Consider the following 12,972-nt stretch of genomic DNA (forward strand, 5'->3'; position numbering starts at 1 on the left):
AGGCAGGTCTGAGCTCTGGAGTTGTGTGTAGAAGAGTCACAATTCCTACATGTCTTGTGCAGGCGGTCACGTGACTGAGAGGCTAGTAGTACCCTCTCCCTGCTGCTGTCTGCAGACTCTGCACTCACGCTGAGGGGTTGCGTCTGTGAACTGTGCACGCCTGTTTCCTGTGCTGGCGAGTTGGAAGAGGCAGACAAACTAGCAGTGCATTCCAAAGCCGATTCAACCTGAACCACTAGTTTGTAGAGCTGCTGCCAGTGTCAGGTCAGCGTTTTCTTGCAACAGTCTTTCCCTAATCTTGTCACAGTTCATGTGCGATATGAGGTGGTCTCTGATCATTTCATCTTTTAACGCCTCAAATTTGCATGAGCTAGCCAAACCTCTTAGATCAGCCACGTACAACCGTTATTTTTACCTGTAAGAGGAGATGAAAGGAAGTGAGGCAGACATGATGTTGCTGGCTTCCAGTCCAAAGTATAGTCGGGTTTCCTGTTTACAAACAGTACTGGGTGCGTGCACAGCCACGGGGCAAAACTGCTTTGGTAGCTCTCAAAAGATTATGAGATGCATAATCTTTTGAGAGCTACCAAAGCGGTTCAACAATGAAAATGTTCAACATTTCCCACCCATCCTTTTGGCGGTTTGTGCAGTTTATTGCACAACAACCGCGAGTCATCTCTGCTGTATCTGAGCTCTATCTTGGTTAAAATCTCTGCACTGTAGCTGCTTTCTGCCCCCTAGTTGCGCACGCATCTCTGTGATGACATTGCATGGAAACCCTCCTGTAATGAACAGCTGCGAGCAACACGCTCCCCTTCCCCCACAGGAAAAATACGGAAGCCCAGAGTGATCAAAACACATCTCCATATCCATTACACAAAACTCTATTTTAGCATCTCTGATATCTTCTCTGCACCATTTCACTTTATCACCTCTTATTTCACCTGTATAAGTCAATCCTTGTGTGTATAGCTGAAGATTGTTGTGCTGATGTGTTGTTTTTCTATGTTAAGTACACTGAGAGAGCCACGAAACCGGAGTCAAATTCCACCTACATGGTCAATAACCATGATTCTGATTCTGATTTAGCGTCTTCACGTGTGCATAAATAACGTCATTTTCCGATGCCGATAATTAACTTCTTCAGTTTTTATCGGCTGATACTGATGTCATACCGATATCATCGTGCATCCCTAATCAAAATATTATAATCACGGTTATCATATTATTACGACCAATTCTGACATGATAGGACAACTCTGAGGCCACTTTAGTGATTATCCTGTTTCCATCTTTGTAAATATTTACGTGATCCCAATAAAGAATGCACATTGACTCAAAAGAAAGCCACCATTGACCTGCTGACTTAAGCCATTCCACCATTGTAACAGAGTCAAACAAGCCATACAGTTAATAGTAGGGCCAAGCTACAAGCAATGCTACCAGCTTCCCTACTTACCTCATTTCCCAAAGCTAGCATTTTACGATCCATTTTACAACTTGCTAACTGGAGTAAACAACCAAATAAATGAAACAACATAAAAGCATCAAATCCTGAAAACAAGGACTCAATGTCATAGATGCAAAGTACAACTGTTGTGCGACTTGGTTGTGAACAGAATAATAAAGGATTATCGTCTTAAATTTGTAATCTCAAGTAAATGTAGTATGGACTGCATATTTTCAACAGAGTAGTTAACATTACATCTTATCTGTATAAAGTACTGACTGAATGCTTAACATTGACATTGTAAAATAAATGCTTTTGTACCAGTTCACAGAGCTGATGTTACCTTGTCTTAATCATGTTTTTAGCCAACCAACAACCCAGAGAAGCATGCTGACCCATCAGAAACCCTCAAAAAATTTACCAAAAGCCTGATTTGTTTGAACATGTTAAAGTTGATCTTATTTGCATCTCTGTTGATGGTGTTTCTGTGAAATCCACGGATGAAACAGCATAGACAATACCAAGTGATAGAGCATGAGGGAGAGGCTAAGAGAGTATAGTGAGGGGGATGATGAAAGATATATTTTGCCAAATTTCTAACCAAGGATTATAATGTTGATTTAAAGAAGGAAAAAAAGCTACATTTTTAATGTCTTACACCATAATACAATTTCAGATGCACTCACTCATACATTTTTGGAGGGGGTCACAACCCCCACTGACTCTATACAGATGATAGTATTAAATGTAAGACTAAATGTCAGTTTGTGGGTGAGTGTGAGCAAGTTAGAAGCAAGGTTCCCAAGGTGCTTTGGATCTAAAAATACAAATGTCTGTAATTGCTTCACTGATGACATGATTAGATGTGGTTTATTTGGAAGGTTATAAATATGCCGCCGGGTCCCCAACCATGATGCATGCAATTGAGCATGACTATCATGATGCCTGTCAAAAGGGCCCCATGAGAGCGCTATGTAGTGCCACTGTACAAAGACCACTTAAAAATAGTACATAAACAACAGAGAAAGAGGCAATGTCATCACATCACTTCAAGCCCTGGTTCAAAGCCTCAAAAGGAACAGGAGGTAACAACAGTGTCCCTATTGGGCCCTCTGTCTGCCGAGCAGCGCCGGAACAGGTGCTGGTTCTAGGCTTGTTGCAGGATTAACAAATATAGCTACAACATCTAAACGCATCAACAAATCCAGGTGAATGGGATAATCTGCATCACTAAAAACCACAGTTAAGTAAGAGTGTAATATACAATAGCCATTTTATAAACTCCCATTCATGGATTTAGTCCTTCTCATTTGTCCTACATTAGCACTGTATATGGTTATATTTGTACATTTGTTGCCCTTGTCCAAGTCCCCCTTCAAGTATTTATCTTTTATTTATCCTACATTAGCAGTGTAAGGAGTAATCAGAATCAAAGATACTTTATTTAATATTTAATAGCATTAGAAGTTCCCTTTCATCTGTTTTTCCCACATCTACCTACGTTGGTACCATATAAAGTAGTAGCCATGGGAAGTTGCAAAAGAAATGGTTCAGCAAGCATACAGTAAAAAGTGGGATTTAGAGATCTAAAGGGACACTGTATTGTCCATACAGAATTAGATGTATATCCACATGAATACCCAACATTCATGTGGATGTTACACAGTAAAATCCTGAGTGTTAATTTAACTTCCTGCGTGTTAATTTAACTCTGAGAGTGTACAAATGGACTCGAAAGGATCCATTTGTACACTCTCAGAGTTAAATTAAAACTCAGTTTTTTACTGTGTACTCTGACATGTTCCACCTACCTAAACATTGTTGCAGACCAGGTACATCCCTTCATGGCAATGGTATTCCCTGATGGCAGTGGCCTCTTGCAGCAGGATAATGCACCCTGGGACACTGCAGACATTGTTCAGAAATGGTTTGAGGAACATGACAAAGAGTTCAAAGTGTTGCCTTGGCCTCTAAATTCCCCAGATCTCAATCCAATCCATCGTCTGTAGGATGTGCTGGAAAAACAAATCTGATCCATGGATGCCCCACCTCACAAATTACAGGACTTAAAGGATCTGCTGGCAGATACCAGAGGACACCATCAGATGTCTTGTGGAGTCCATGCCTCAATGAGTCAGAGCTGTTTTGGATGCATGAGGGGACCTACACAATATTAGGCAGGTGATTTTAATTTTTTTGGCTGATCGGTGTATTTGTGGATGTTAAGCCCGCAACACCTCAAGAAAGTTCAACAAATATGATTGACAAAAAGAGGCCATGGTGAGTTCAGTCATTGGTGTGTGAGTATGTGTGTGTCAGAGATTCAGGTATGACATTGAAGTTGGTTAAACAGAAGGACATTCCTTCTCCTGCTTTTTTTCTGTCCACACCAGGGTCATTACCCGTTTTATTATATTACCCTTCACGCAACCTTGAGGTTTCCCAACAGGCCATGGCACATTTGAATAAGTACATAGAGGCTGGGCAGCACTATACCATGTGAATCTTCAGTTAGCATGTTACACGCAAAATAACATCCACCCCTCATCATATGTAGTGTCCAGAAGCCTCTCTGTTTAACTACCCCGAAAAACTAGTCTCCACTCTGCAGTTTCTACGACACTAGACACTGCAGACAGCTTTAGTAGCCCCTCAGTATGCTTAATTTACAATAAAAGCAAGGGACTAAACACACACAAACATGCTGACAAAAGTCAAAGTATTCATTTTCAAATGTATTTGAGTATGTTTAGTTGTTATATAGATGGAGTCTAACGCTTAACCCCCCCCCCACCACACACACACGCACACACACACACACAAACACACACTCATGCTTCTCTCCAGCACAACCTGACACAACAACCCCATTGCCCAGACACAAACACATTAGCTTTTACGCTTTTACAAGGGAGTTACTCACTGCAGGCAATTGCTATTTTAAGTGTTCACCCAATGGTCCATCCAAATTCATGCATGCAGGGTGCTGAAACAAAAACGTCTAACTCAGTATACTGAGGACCCTACACAAAAAACAAAGGGATAGTGCCGCTCCATAACTAAGCTCAGGTCTCTTGTGTATCTCTGCTTGGCTGTCTGTTCATCACAGTTTAATGCTGGACTGCTTAACCTACTTTCCTACATTGCTTCAAACTGTCAGATAGCTGCCCTTTGTGGACTTTGGTTCTGCCAGTTTTAGACTATTTAAGAGTCCTGGGGCCTCATTTCCTAAAAGGAAATCTTAAGGCTGAGACAGCCATCACATCCATCTTACAATGCCTCTTTACTTTGTGAGGTGCTTCTCTCTAAGCATATTATGACACTTGGAAAAGATTGTAGCAAATGATCATTCATACAAGTGCATCTTAAGCAGGAAAAAATGTCACACAAAACACTCATTGCAGCCAGTGTGTGAACTATACCATGGCTTTCGGGGGAGCTCACTCTTTTACCGGGGGTGCTTGCGCATGCCTCAAAGAAAGGGCTGACTGCGACTCTTGTTGCAAAGAAACATTTATAGCTGCAAGCATGTAGGCCTACTTGCTTTATGTCAGCACATTTGGTATATAGGGAATGTGAAGGTACATCACCCGCATTGTATGTTGCAATGGAGGCGTCATCTTGTTAGGAATGTGCCCTGTTAGACACATAAAAAAATGTAAACAACAGCCTTAACAAAGCAATCTATGAGCAATCTGTTCATTGAAAACACTCAAAATAAATTCATTTTGACTCATGTAATGTGGCCTGGCTTTACTGTCTTGTAGTTCCATATCATCTGGATAAGGTGAACCATGAATTCAACAACAGCAACGTAATCCACCATAATCAGTTAATGACCACATCAAACCTACACACAGGTATCAAAACCAAACATCACAGTATGCTACAATATGGCCAACTAAAGCAGGGCACAGTATACTCTGCATAGTTTCTCGTGTCATAGACACCTATCACAGATAGGTCAAATAAACAGCCTATAAACCCACGCATGTATGAGCATTAAATCAAAAACAGAGCATGCCAGTCTGCCTTCCAGGGATGGAGTCCTCATCAACAACAGTTAAAGTTACCCATCACATACAGATGAGCACAACTATCTTGGTACAATTAAGACATCAAATGCAAGGGTCACGTATCAGCAAACCAGCCTATAACAACACACACTTGCATGAGCATTGTAAATACCAACGGAAATAGGCCAGGCTGCCTACAAGGGATCCAGTCCTAATCAACGCCCATCACATACAATACAGTGCAAACAGTGAATAACACAGTTAATTGGGAATAACCCTTACCTTAAAACAGAAGTGACCACAGAGGCCTGGGATCAGCTGCCTTTACTGTTTGTCCACAGGCTCATGATGTGGACTGGCGATGACCTGATTTAATCTAAGACGTGATAAAGGGCGTTGGGTCGAATCTCTCCGAAAGGGGTCCATTAAGATACCCAAAAAGGAGCAATGAGAAGCTGTTTTCACACAACCTATTGTGGGTCTTGCTGTCAGTATTATTAACTGCAGAAACCCCCCTCTCACACTCAGATGAGGTGGGAGGGTATGTTCTGCTTGCTGTACAAAGCTCTTTTAGTGTTTTGCCTGGTGCTTTATTTTATAACTTCCAATCACGGAACTCCTAAACTGCCTCTCTGGCTGGTTTGCCAAGGGTTTAGCAAGTGCCCGTACCTCGTTTCCTCCATACAGGATCAATGCATTGTGGTCCTGTGGTCAAAAGTGCTTATCCAGAGGTTTCAGGATCTGGACAAAGTCAGATTCTGGCATTCGTTTTGTGAGACTGTCAATCACAGATTGATAAAACTGACTCCGGTTAATCTTGCCCCTGCCCTCAAGGAGTTCAACATCTTTAAACAGGCCCAGGGACATGTGCTGTTTGGCCTTCAGTGTGGATTTACATCCACTCGCTTTCATGGCTGTCAGTATATCAATAGTCTGCTGAATGTGGCGACTGACATCCACTAGAGACATCTCTCTTTGCTGAAGTTTCGGTGAGAGGCCCTGCAGCTCATGGAGTATGTCTTTCATGCAAGCCAGATCCAGTAAAAACCCAGAATTTGTGAGGTGTTTGTATAGCCTCTGGAATTTCTTCCTCTTGGTGTCACTACGAGATGCGTCCTTGCTTGCTGTTTTGAAGTGGCGCACTAAAACAGGGTAGTTATTCCAGACTGCTTTTACAGTATTAAAACTACTCATCCCCCACCTGATGTTGAATATCTGTCTAAGTCTCAAAATTTTCATATTTAGATCTGCAGCTGCTTCCTCGAGCAATCTCGCATTCTTTGCGGACTGGTGATAGACAATAAAGCTTGGAGATAAAAAAACTCGAAGTGGTTACATCCAGCAACCTCTTTCAGAGAGTCAAGGACTGTCAGTTCAAGGCGGTGGGCCAGGCAATGTATGTACTGAATATTTGGGAAATCGCATTTAAGCCTTGCAGTCACTTCAGTGGTTTTGCCAGTGAGAACTGAACATCAGCATCTGTGGCGGCGCTGATGAGGCGTTTCCCCCAAAACTCATCTAATCCCTTGTGGGGAAAGCTGTCTCAAGGCTGTTGTAAATTGATTCTGCATCTGTGCCCCGTGTCAGTCTGCAATGTCTAAAAATACATTGTCCGCATCTCTTTTCCCTCTTACACCACATCTCACGCATATAATGAGATAAGCACGTCCGTGTACTGTGTTTTCATCAATGGTGATGCTAATTTTTGAATTGATCTCTTTAACATTTGAAACAAACTTCTTCCGCATTTGCTGTGCAACATGGCCTACAATTTCAGCACATGAGTGATCTGACTTGTGTACAGTGCCTACTTTTGCGCCATTGAGCTCCTGAAGCTTCATCGAAGAAGGGAGCTTTTTATAAGCCAGCCTTTCCTTGGCCACCATATAGGCGGATCTGAATGAAGTTGCCGTTTCTTCCATTCACTTGGAATGGATCTCGAATACCTTGCTTGGCAGAATCTGCTTTTGCTTGTTTGCTGCGACTCCAACGGCCCTTTTGTGTGCTATGCTATCACGATGTTTGTAGATTTTGTTTTAAATTTTTGTTGTTGCGCAATTGGTTCTGTGCATGGCTGCTTACATCCCCATTTATCCATTCTTCCAATAAGTGCCAGTTACCTTTTCAGAAAGCAGAAGGGTTTTTGCGTCTCTGTGCATCCCAACGAAGAGCCATGTGTTACTATTCTTCCATGTCCTCCACTGCTGGCTGGTCCAGTTAGGCGGGAGAGAAGGGGAAGTGGGGTTAGAACTTCATCATCTTCCTTTTTCGAGCTGTTACCGCCCATCTCCAGCTACTTCTGTCGGCTTGTCCTAGGTTGTCACACCGGGCGTTGGCGCGTTTGTGCTGACAGCAATCCCAGCAAGTGTAGCGTCAGCGTCGGTTGTAGAAGACGCCTCTTGCTCTGGTTGCTCTTCGATTGGCTTAGATTTTTTTTGTAAATCCAAAATTTGCGACTAAGCTCCCGTGTTTTCCTTTCGACGTAGCTATATGTAGGCTCACTGCAAAACAGAAACGAATAACGACGATTCGGCGCGCAGACTGAGTGGGACTAAGAGAGGTTTTTTTTCTTTTTCAGAAAGTTTGCTTTTTTCTGGTTGCGCCGCCACGCTTCGATGGTGACGGCAAGAATTGCATGCATGCCGGTGTCTATATTAAAAATGAATGTGTTCCTGATGTATGAATTATTCATCAATAATAGCCTAATTTCACGCATGATCCATGATGACGAAGACTCAGAAAAATAGAAAAGCATAGCATATTTAGAGGACACCCCCCCCCCCCAATTTCACAAATCATGGTTTCAGGGGAGCTCATGTCTTAGTTCCCCCTTTCTCCCCAATTGTATCCGGCCAATTACCCCACTCTTCTGAGCCGTCCCGGACGCTGCTCCACCCCATCTGCCGATCCGGGGACGGCTGCAGACTACCACATGCCTCCTTCGATACATGTGGAGTCGCCAGCCGCTTCTTTTCACCTGACAGCTGAGGAGCTTCGCCAGGGGGACATAGCGCGTGGAAGGATCACGCTATTCTCCCCGATTCCCTCTCCCCCCTCAAACAGGCGCCCCGACCAACCAGAGGAGGTGCTATAGTGCAGCGACCAAGATACATACCCACATTCGGCTTCCCACCCGCAGTCACGGCCAATTGTGTCTGTAGGGACGCCCGACCAAGCTGGAGGTAATACGGGGATTCGGACCGGAGGTTACCGTGTTGGCAGGCAACGGAATGGACCGCCACGCCACCCGGACGCCCAACTTGTGATTTTTAAGGTTTGTTAGGCTATGGTATTAAATTTGTATTATTATTTACATTTATATATTTTATATGTTCCATTATTTATAAAACAGGTTTTCGATGGAATGAAGTGGTGTGCCATAGAAGAGGGTAAAACGGAATTATGACATCATCATCATCATCATCGTCATCATCACCATAATAGTAATAGTAATAATAATAATAGAGACAAAAACCAAAATTGCTGACTTTGGTAACTGATGCAACTGAAATGGTGAGCTACTGGAGAAGGGACAGGGAGAGGGGGAAAACTATTTTCAAAAGAAATGTTCAGCGACTCATTGCCATGCAGACAAACCACTTATGGGTCTCATGCACGTAAATAATGACTGCACGCTGTCGCTCCATGTGCTACTTTGAGAAATGCTCTCGTGTAAAGAACAAGCCTTCAATTGACACTTCAAGAAACGCTCTTTACTTCGGAAAAGCTATCGTTATTGGGAAACGAGGCCCCGGTCTCTACACACCGACGGCAGCTACTTGTCTTTCAGCAGAATATTTAAAACGTTTCATTATCATCAAGTTACTCCCCAGTTGAGATGTCACCGTGCCTCTGTGGCAGTGTCTCTTCAGCCCCTTATGAAAGCGGATGGTGAACAGGCCATAGATAATGGGATCCAGGCAGGTGTTGAGAAGCGCAAAGATGAACAGGATGTGGGTCAAGGAGTGGGAGACTTTCCCTTCCAGGTGGTCTGGGAAGAACCAGTACCACAGGCCCAACAGGTAGTATGGGGTCCAGCAGATTATGAAGCAGATCACGATGACGATGCTCATTTTCAGAGTTCTCATGCGTGCTTTGGGGATGTTGTCCTTTGAGCATCGTAAATGTACTTCACTGGAGGACACTAGAGGAAACAGACAGTCTGTTATCAGTGCACAACAGGAGTTTAAACCGCATTAATTTATATAATTGCTTGGTAATCTTCTGCTTCTGGATTTTGTGAACATTTAATTAATTTACAATCAGTACAATAGTCAAATCATTGTATTCATAAAAAGTACTGTTATCGAAATGTGTGCTGATTCCATCTAGTTGGGTGTTTTACATGCCAGTACCCTAATGTTTTTTTTTCTTCTTCTGTCAAATGAAAAAGAAATTGTTTCTAAATAAATGATTCTGCTGTGGTCAGCAACGATAAAATTAGCATGTGGCCTCAAGCCATTCTCAATCAAAACATGTCCCATTTCTAATCAGCTTGTGAATAGTTGGACTGCACCGTTCTTGCCTTTTAATTGTTTGTGTTGTCTGTAATGTTTTCCACACTGTTCTCTTTATGCTCTGTTCTGTAATGTCCTATGCACTATAGCAATACAACCGTATTACTACTTGTGCTTGTGATATGAAAGACTACTGTTTTGTCCACTAGATGTTAAATCTTACACCGTGTGCTCGTGAGAAACACAATTTATTTCACCTGTTGTCACACCAAGTTGAAAATAAAATGGCTAAAATAACCTGAAAGACTCGAGTTTCAGTTGTGAACTTACAGCTGTGCTTTGTCATTCGCTTAGAGATGTGGATGAAGATTCTGGTGTAGCAGGTGATCATCATGACCAGAGGCAGTAGGAAGAGGCAGGAAAATGTGAACATGTTGTAGGCGGTCTCCTGCCAGCGAGTGATGAAACTTCCCCTTGTGGTGCACTGAGTGAATTTTTCCGGATAGCTGATAGTTACATTGTGGAAAATGAACATCTGAGGGATGAAAGGGAGAGACATGAGGATGCCCTTTCCACCTTTCTCACATGCGGGTAAGCAGAAGTATCATCACATTTCTTTTTGGCCTTATCTGGTCGGCAGAGGCTGAACGGAGGATGGATCGCATACTAAAACTCAGTGGTTATACTATGGTGCTGTGTAGCTCAATGAGTTGAGTATGTCACTAATATTTCAAGGGTCAGGGCTCCCATTCAGTGTGAAGCTTACAGGGGAAATGATTTGATAAGATTTGTTCAAATTAGGTGCACTTTGCACAGTGGGGAAAATGAATTGTTGCAGTAGCAGAAAGGTGAGTAGAAACAGATAAGTCTTACAAAAATCAAAAGTGATAAAACACAAAATTAAACATCCTAAAGGGGTGGTGCTAAAACTGCCAGAATTAGGGGTGCCATTTCACCTTGGCCCAGCAATAACAATGAATGCGCATGCTTATAGAACCAGCCGTATATTTTCCATAACATGCATAGCTTTTATACAACATAATACCCCTGTAAAAATACAACGTGGAGCAAAGAGGTAATGTATGCAAATTTAGCTATCTGTTACCGGATACAGCCCCATCTCTGCAGGCCTGTGTGTGCCATACAGTAAAGGCAACAATCAAATCAGTTACTAGAAAAAGCCTCAAAACCAATGAAAGACTGTTTCATCACCTCCCCTTTAACCCTAGTAGTCTTAAGGGTTGGGTCTCCCTCTTATTGACAGGGATATCTAAGAGGTGAGTCTATCCAAAGAGTGAACAGTTCATTTACAGCTTTGGAGCCTGGTCCAAGGGAGATACATTGTTGAGACCCATTGCAGAAACATTTTAAATCTCAATGGTGGCAGCAACAAAGTAAGAAATCTTGCAATTCAAAATGGTTTCACGACAACACTCGACACATGCATGCTCTGAGCACTGTGCCTGTGTTATGAAACTCGTTTTATGATTTGGCTTTCTTGACACAACTAAATCAACCATTCACCACTAATGCCATTGTTCTTCACATTGTTCTTCAGCTGTGTCGTGTCTCAACTCCATAGACCACTTGAATTAGTCTCCAAATCTCTGATTTGGTGTCCACTTTTCAGAATCCTTCTCAATGAGAGGGTGGCTAAAACCTATCAATCTCTACATCTGATTAAATCAAAGGAGCCACGGTCATCAACTCACAATAGCATTATCCTGGTCTTACCTGAGGGACTGAGAGCAGAGCGCTCATGCTCCATGCTACCAGCAGCATGATCCCGTTCCTCCTCCTGGCCTCACTGATCGCCAGAGGGTTGAGGATGGCTGATTGCCGGTCCAAACTAATGACAACAGTGACAAAGGCGCATGAGTACATTGCTTGCAGTTTAAGGAACATGAGGAGCCGACAAGCCAAGTCTCCAGCCAGCCACTGAACCGTGATGTTCCACACAGCATCCATGGGCATCACTATGAAGGTGACCAGGAGATCAGCTGCAGTCAGGTTGATGATCAGTACCCTGACGTGAGACTTGCGCTTGTGATCATTGGCCGCCCACAGCACAGCCAGATTGCAGACAGTAGATATGACACATAGTATGAATGTAATGATCACTCTGACTTTTGCCGCCATGGAGAACGTTGGTAGCTCCAGCGTGCTGTCTGCTGAGGTCAAGTTACAAAGAAGAGCCAGCCAACCACAGCTGCTGTTGAGAGTTTGTTCTGATTTTTGGTGGTACATGCTGACTGTGGTCTCGCAACGGGTAGTGTTCATTTTCAAACCTTCACACAAGAGGTTGTGCTTTGCTCTCCCCAAGGCTCCTGGTGCCATGGGCAAAAAAAAAAACACAACAAAAACAGCAAATATGAACGAGCATCTATGAAAGTGGTTGGTGCAAAGATTCACAAGGCAAACAGATGTGAAAAAGAGGAAGCAGGCATGACAGGGACAAGATGAAATGAGAAAATAGTCTCTGCAAATAAGTCTATATATTCGCAAAACTACAACAGCTCTTAGCCAATCAATTTATTTACGCCCTGGTAAGACTGACTCATTCACTTAGTTTGACGGCGAAACACGCTGTAATTGGTTATGTATAATTTCCTTCTTTTTCCCGTGAAGAGCCAATATCAGACAATGTGGTCCGACATTTTGCCTGGTATTACAGTAAAAGTAGATGTGTTTAATCGGATTCACAGTTTTGCAATCTCACACAAAAAGTGTATCCTACCCATTAAATGAAACAGCCTAAGGAATAATTGAAATGACACAACAACGTGAAAATATGACGACGTGGTTTCAACATAGTTCTTTTGTATTTGCGCTTCTGTCCATTTAGACACACCGGAGTCACACCTTGGGAAACATGACAGAGGATGTTTATGCGGACGGATTCCACGAGCGTAACGTCATTCTCGACAAAGTGAGGCGCAATGAATTGGTCTACTTCCGCAAGCCGCTGTCAAAATCAATCAGTCAGTCGTCGTATTATGTTGATAGGAACTTGACGGGATCGCAGACAATACATTTTCAACGAAAAGAT

General features: G+C 42.9%; 1 protein-coding gene across 1 annotated transcript; it reads right to left on the bottom strand.

Moving 5' to 3' along the window:
* Positions 1–8,511: 8,511 nt before the first annotated feature.
* Positions 8,512–12,203, bottom strand: LOC130111109 (gonadotropin-releasing hormone II receptor-like). The gene is made up of 3 exons (XM_056278155.1): positions 11,658–12,203; positions 10,254–10,458; positions 8,512–9,610 (listed from the first exon to the last, which is right to left on the bottom strand). The coding sequence occupies exons 1-3, from the start codon at positions 12,201–12,203 to the stop codon at positions 9,225–9,227; spliced, it is 1,137 nt and encodes a 378-aa protein (XP_056134130.1). The 3' UTR covers positions 8,512–9,224.
* Positions 12,204–12,972: the final 769 nt, after the last annotated feature.

Source organism: Lampris incognitus, chromosome 4 (assembly GCF_029633865.1).
Source record: "Lampris incognitus isolate fLamInc1 chromosome 4, fLamInc1.hap2, whole genome shotgun sequence".
NCBI lineage: Eukaryota > Metazoa > Chordata > Actinopteri > Lampriformes > Lampridae > Lampris > Lampris incognitus.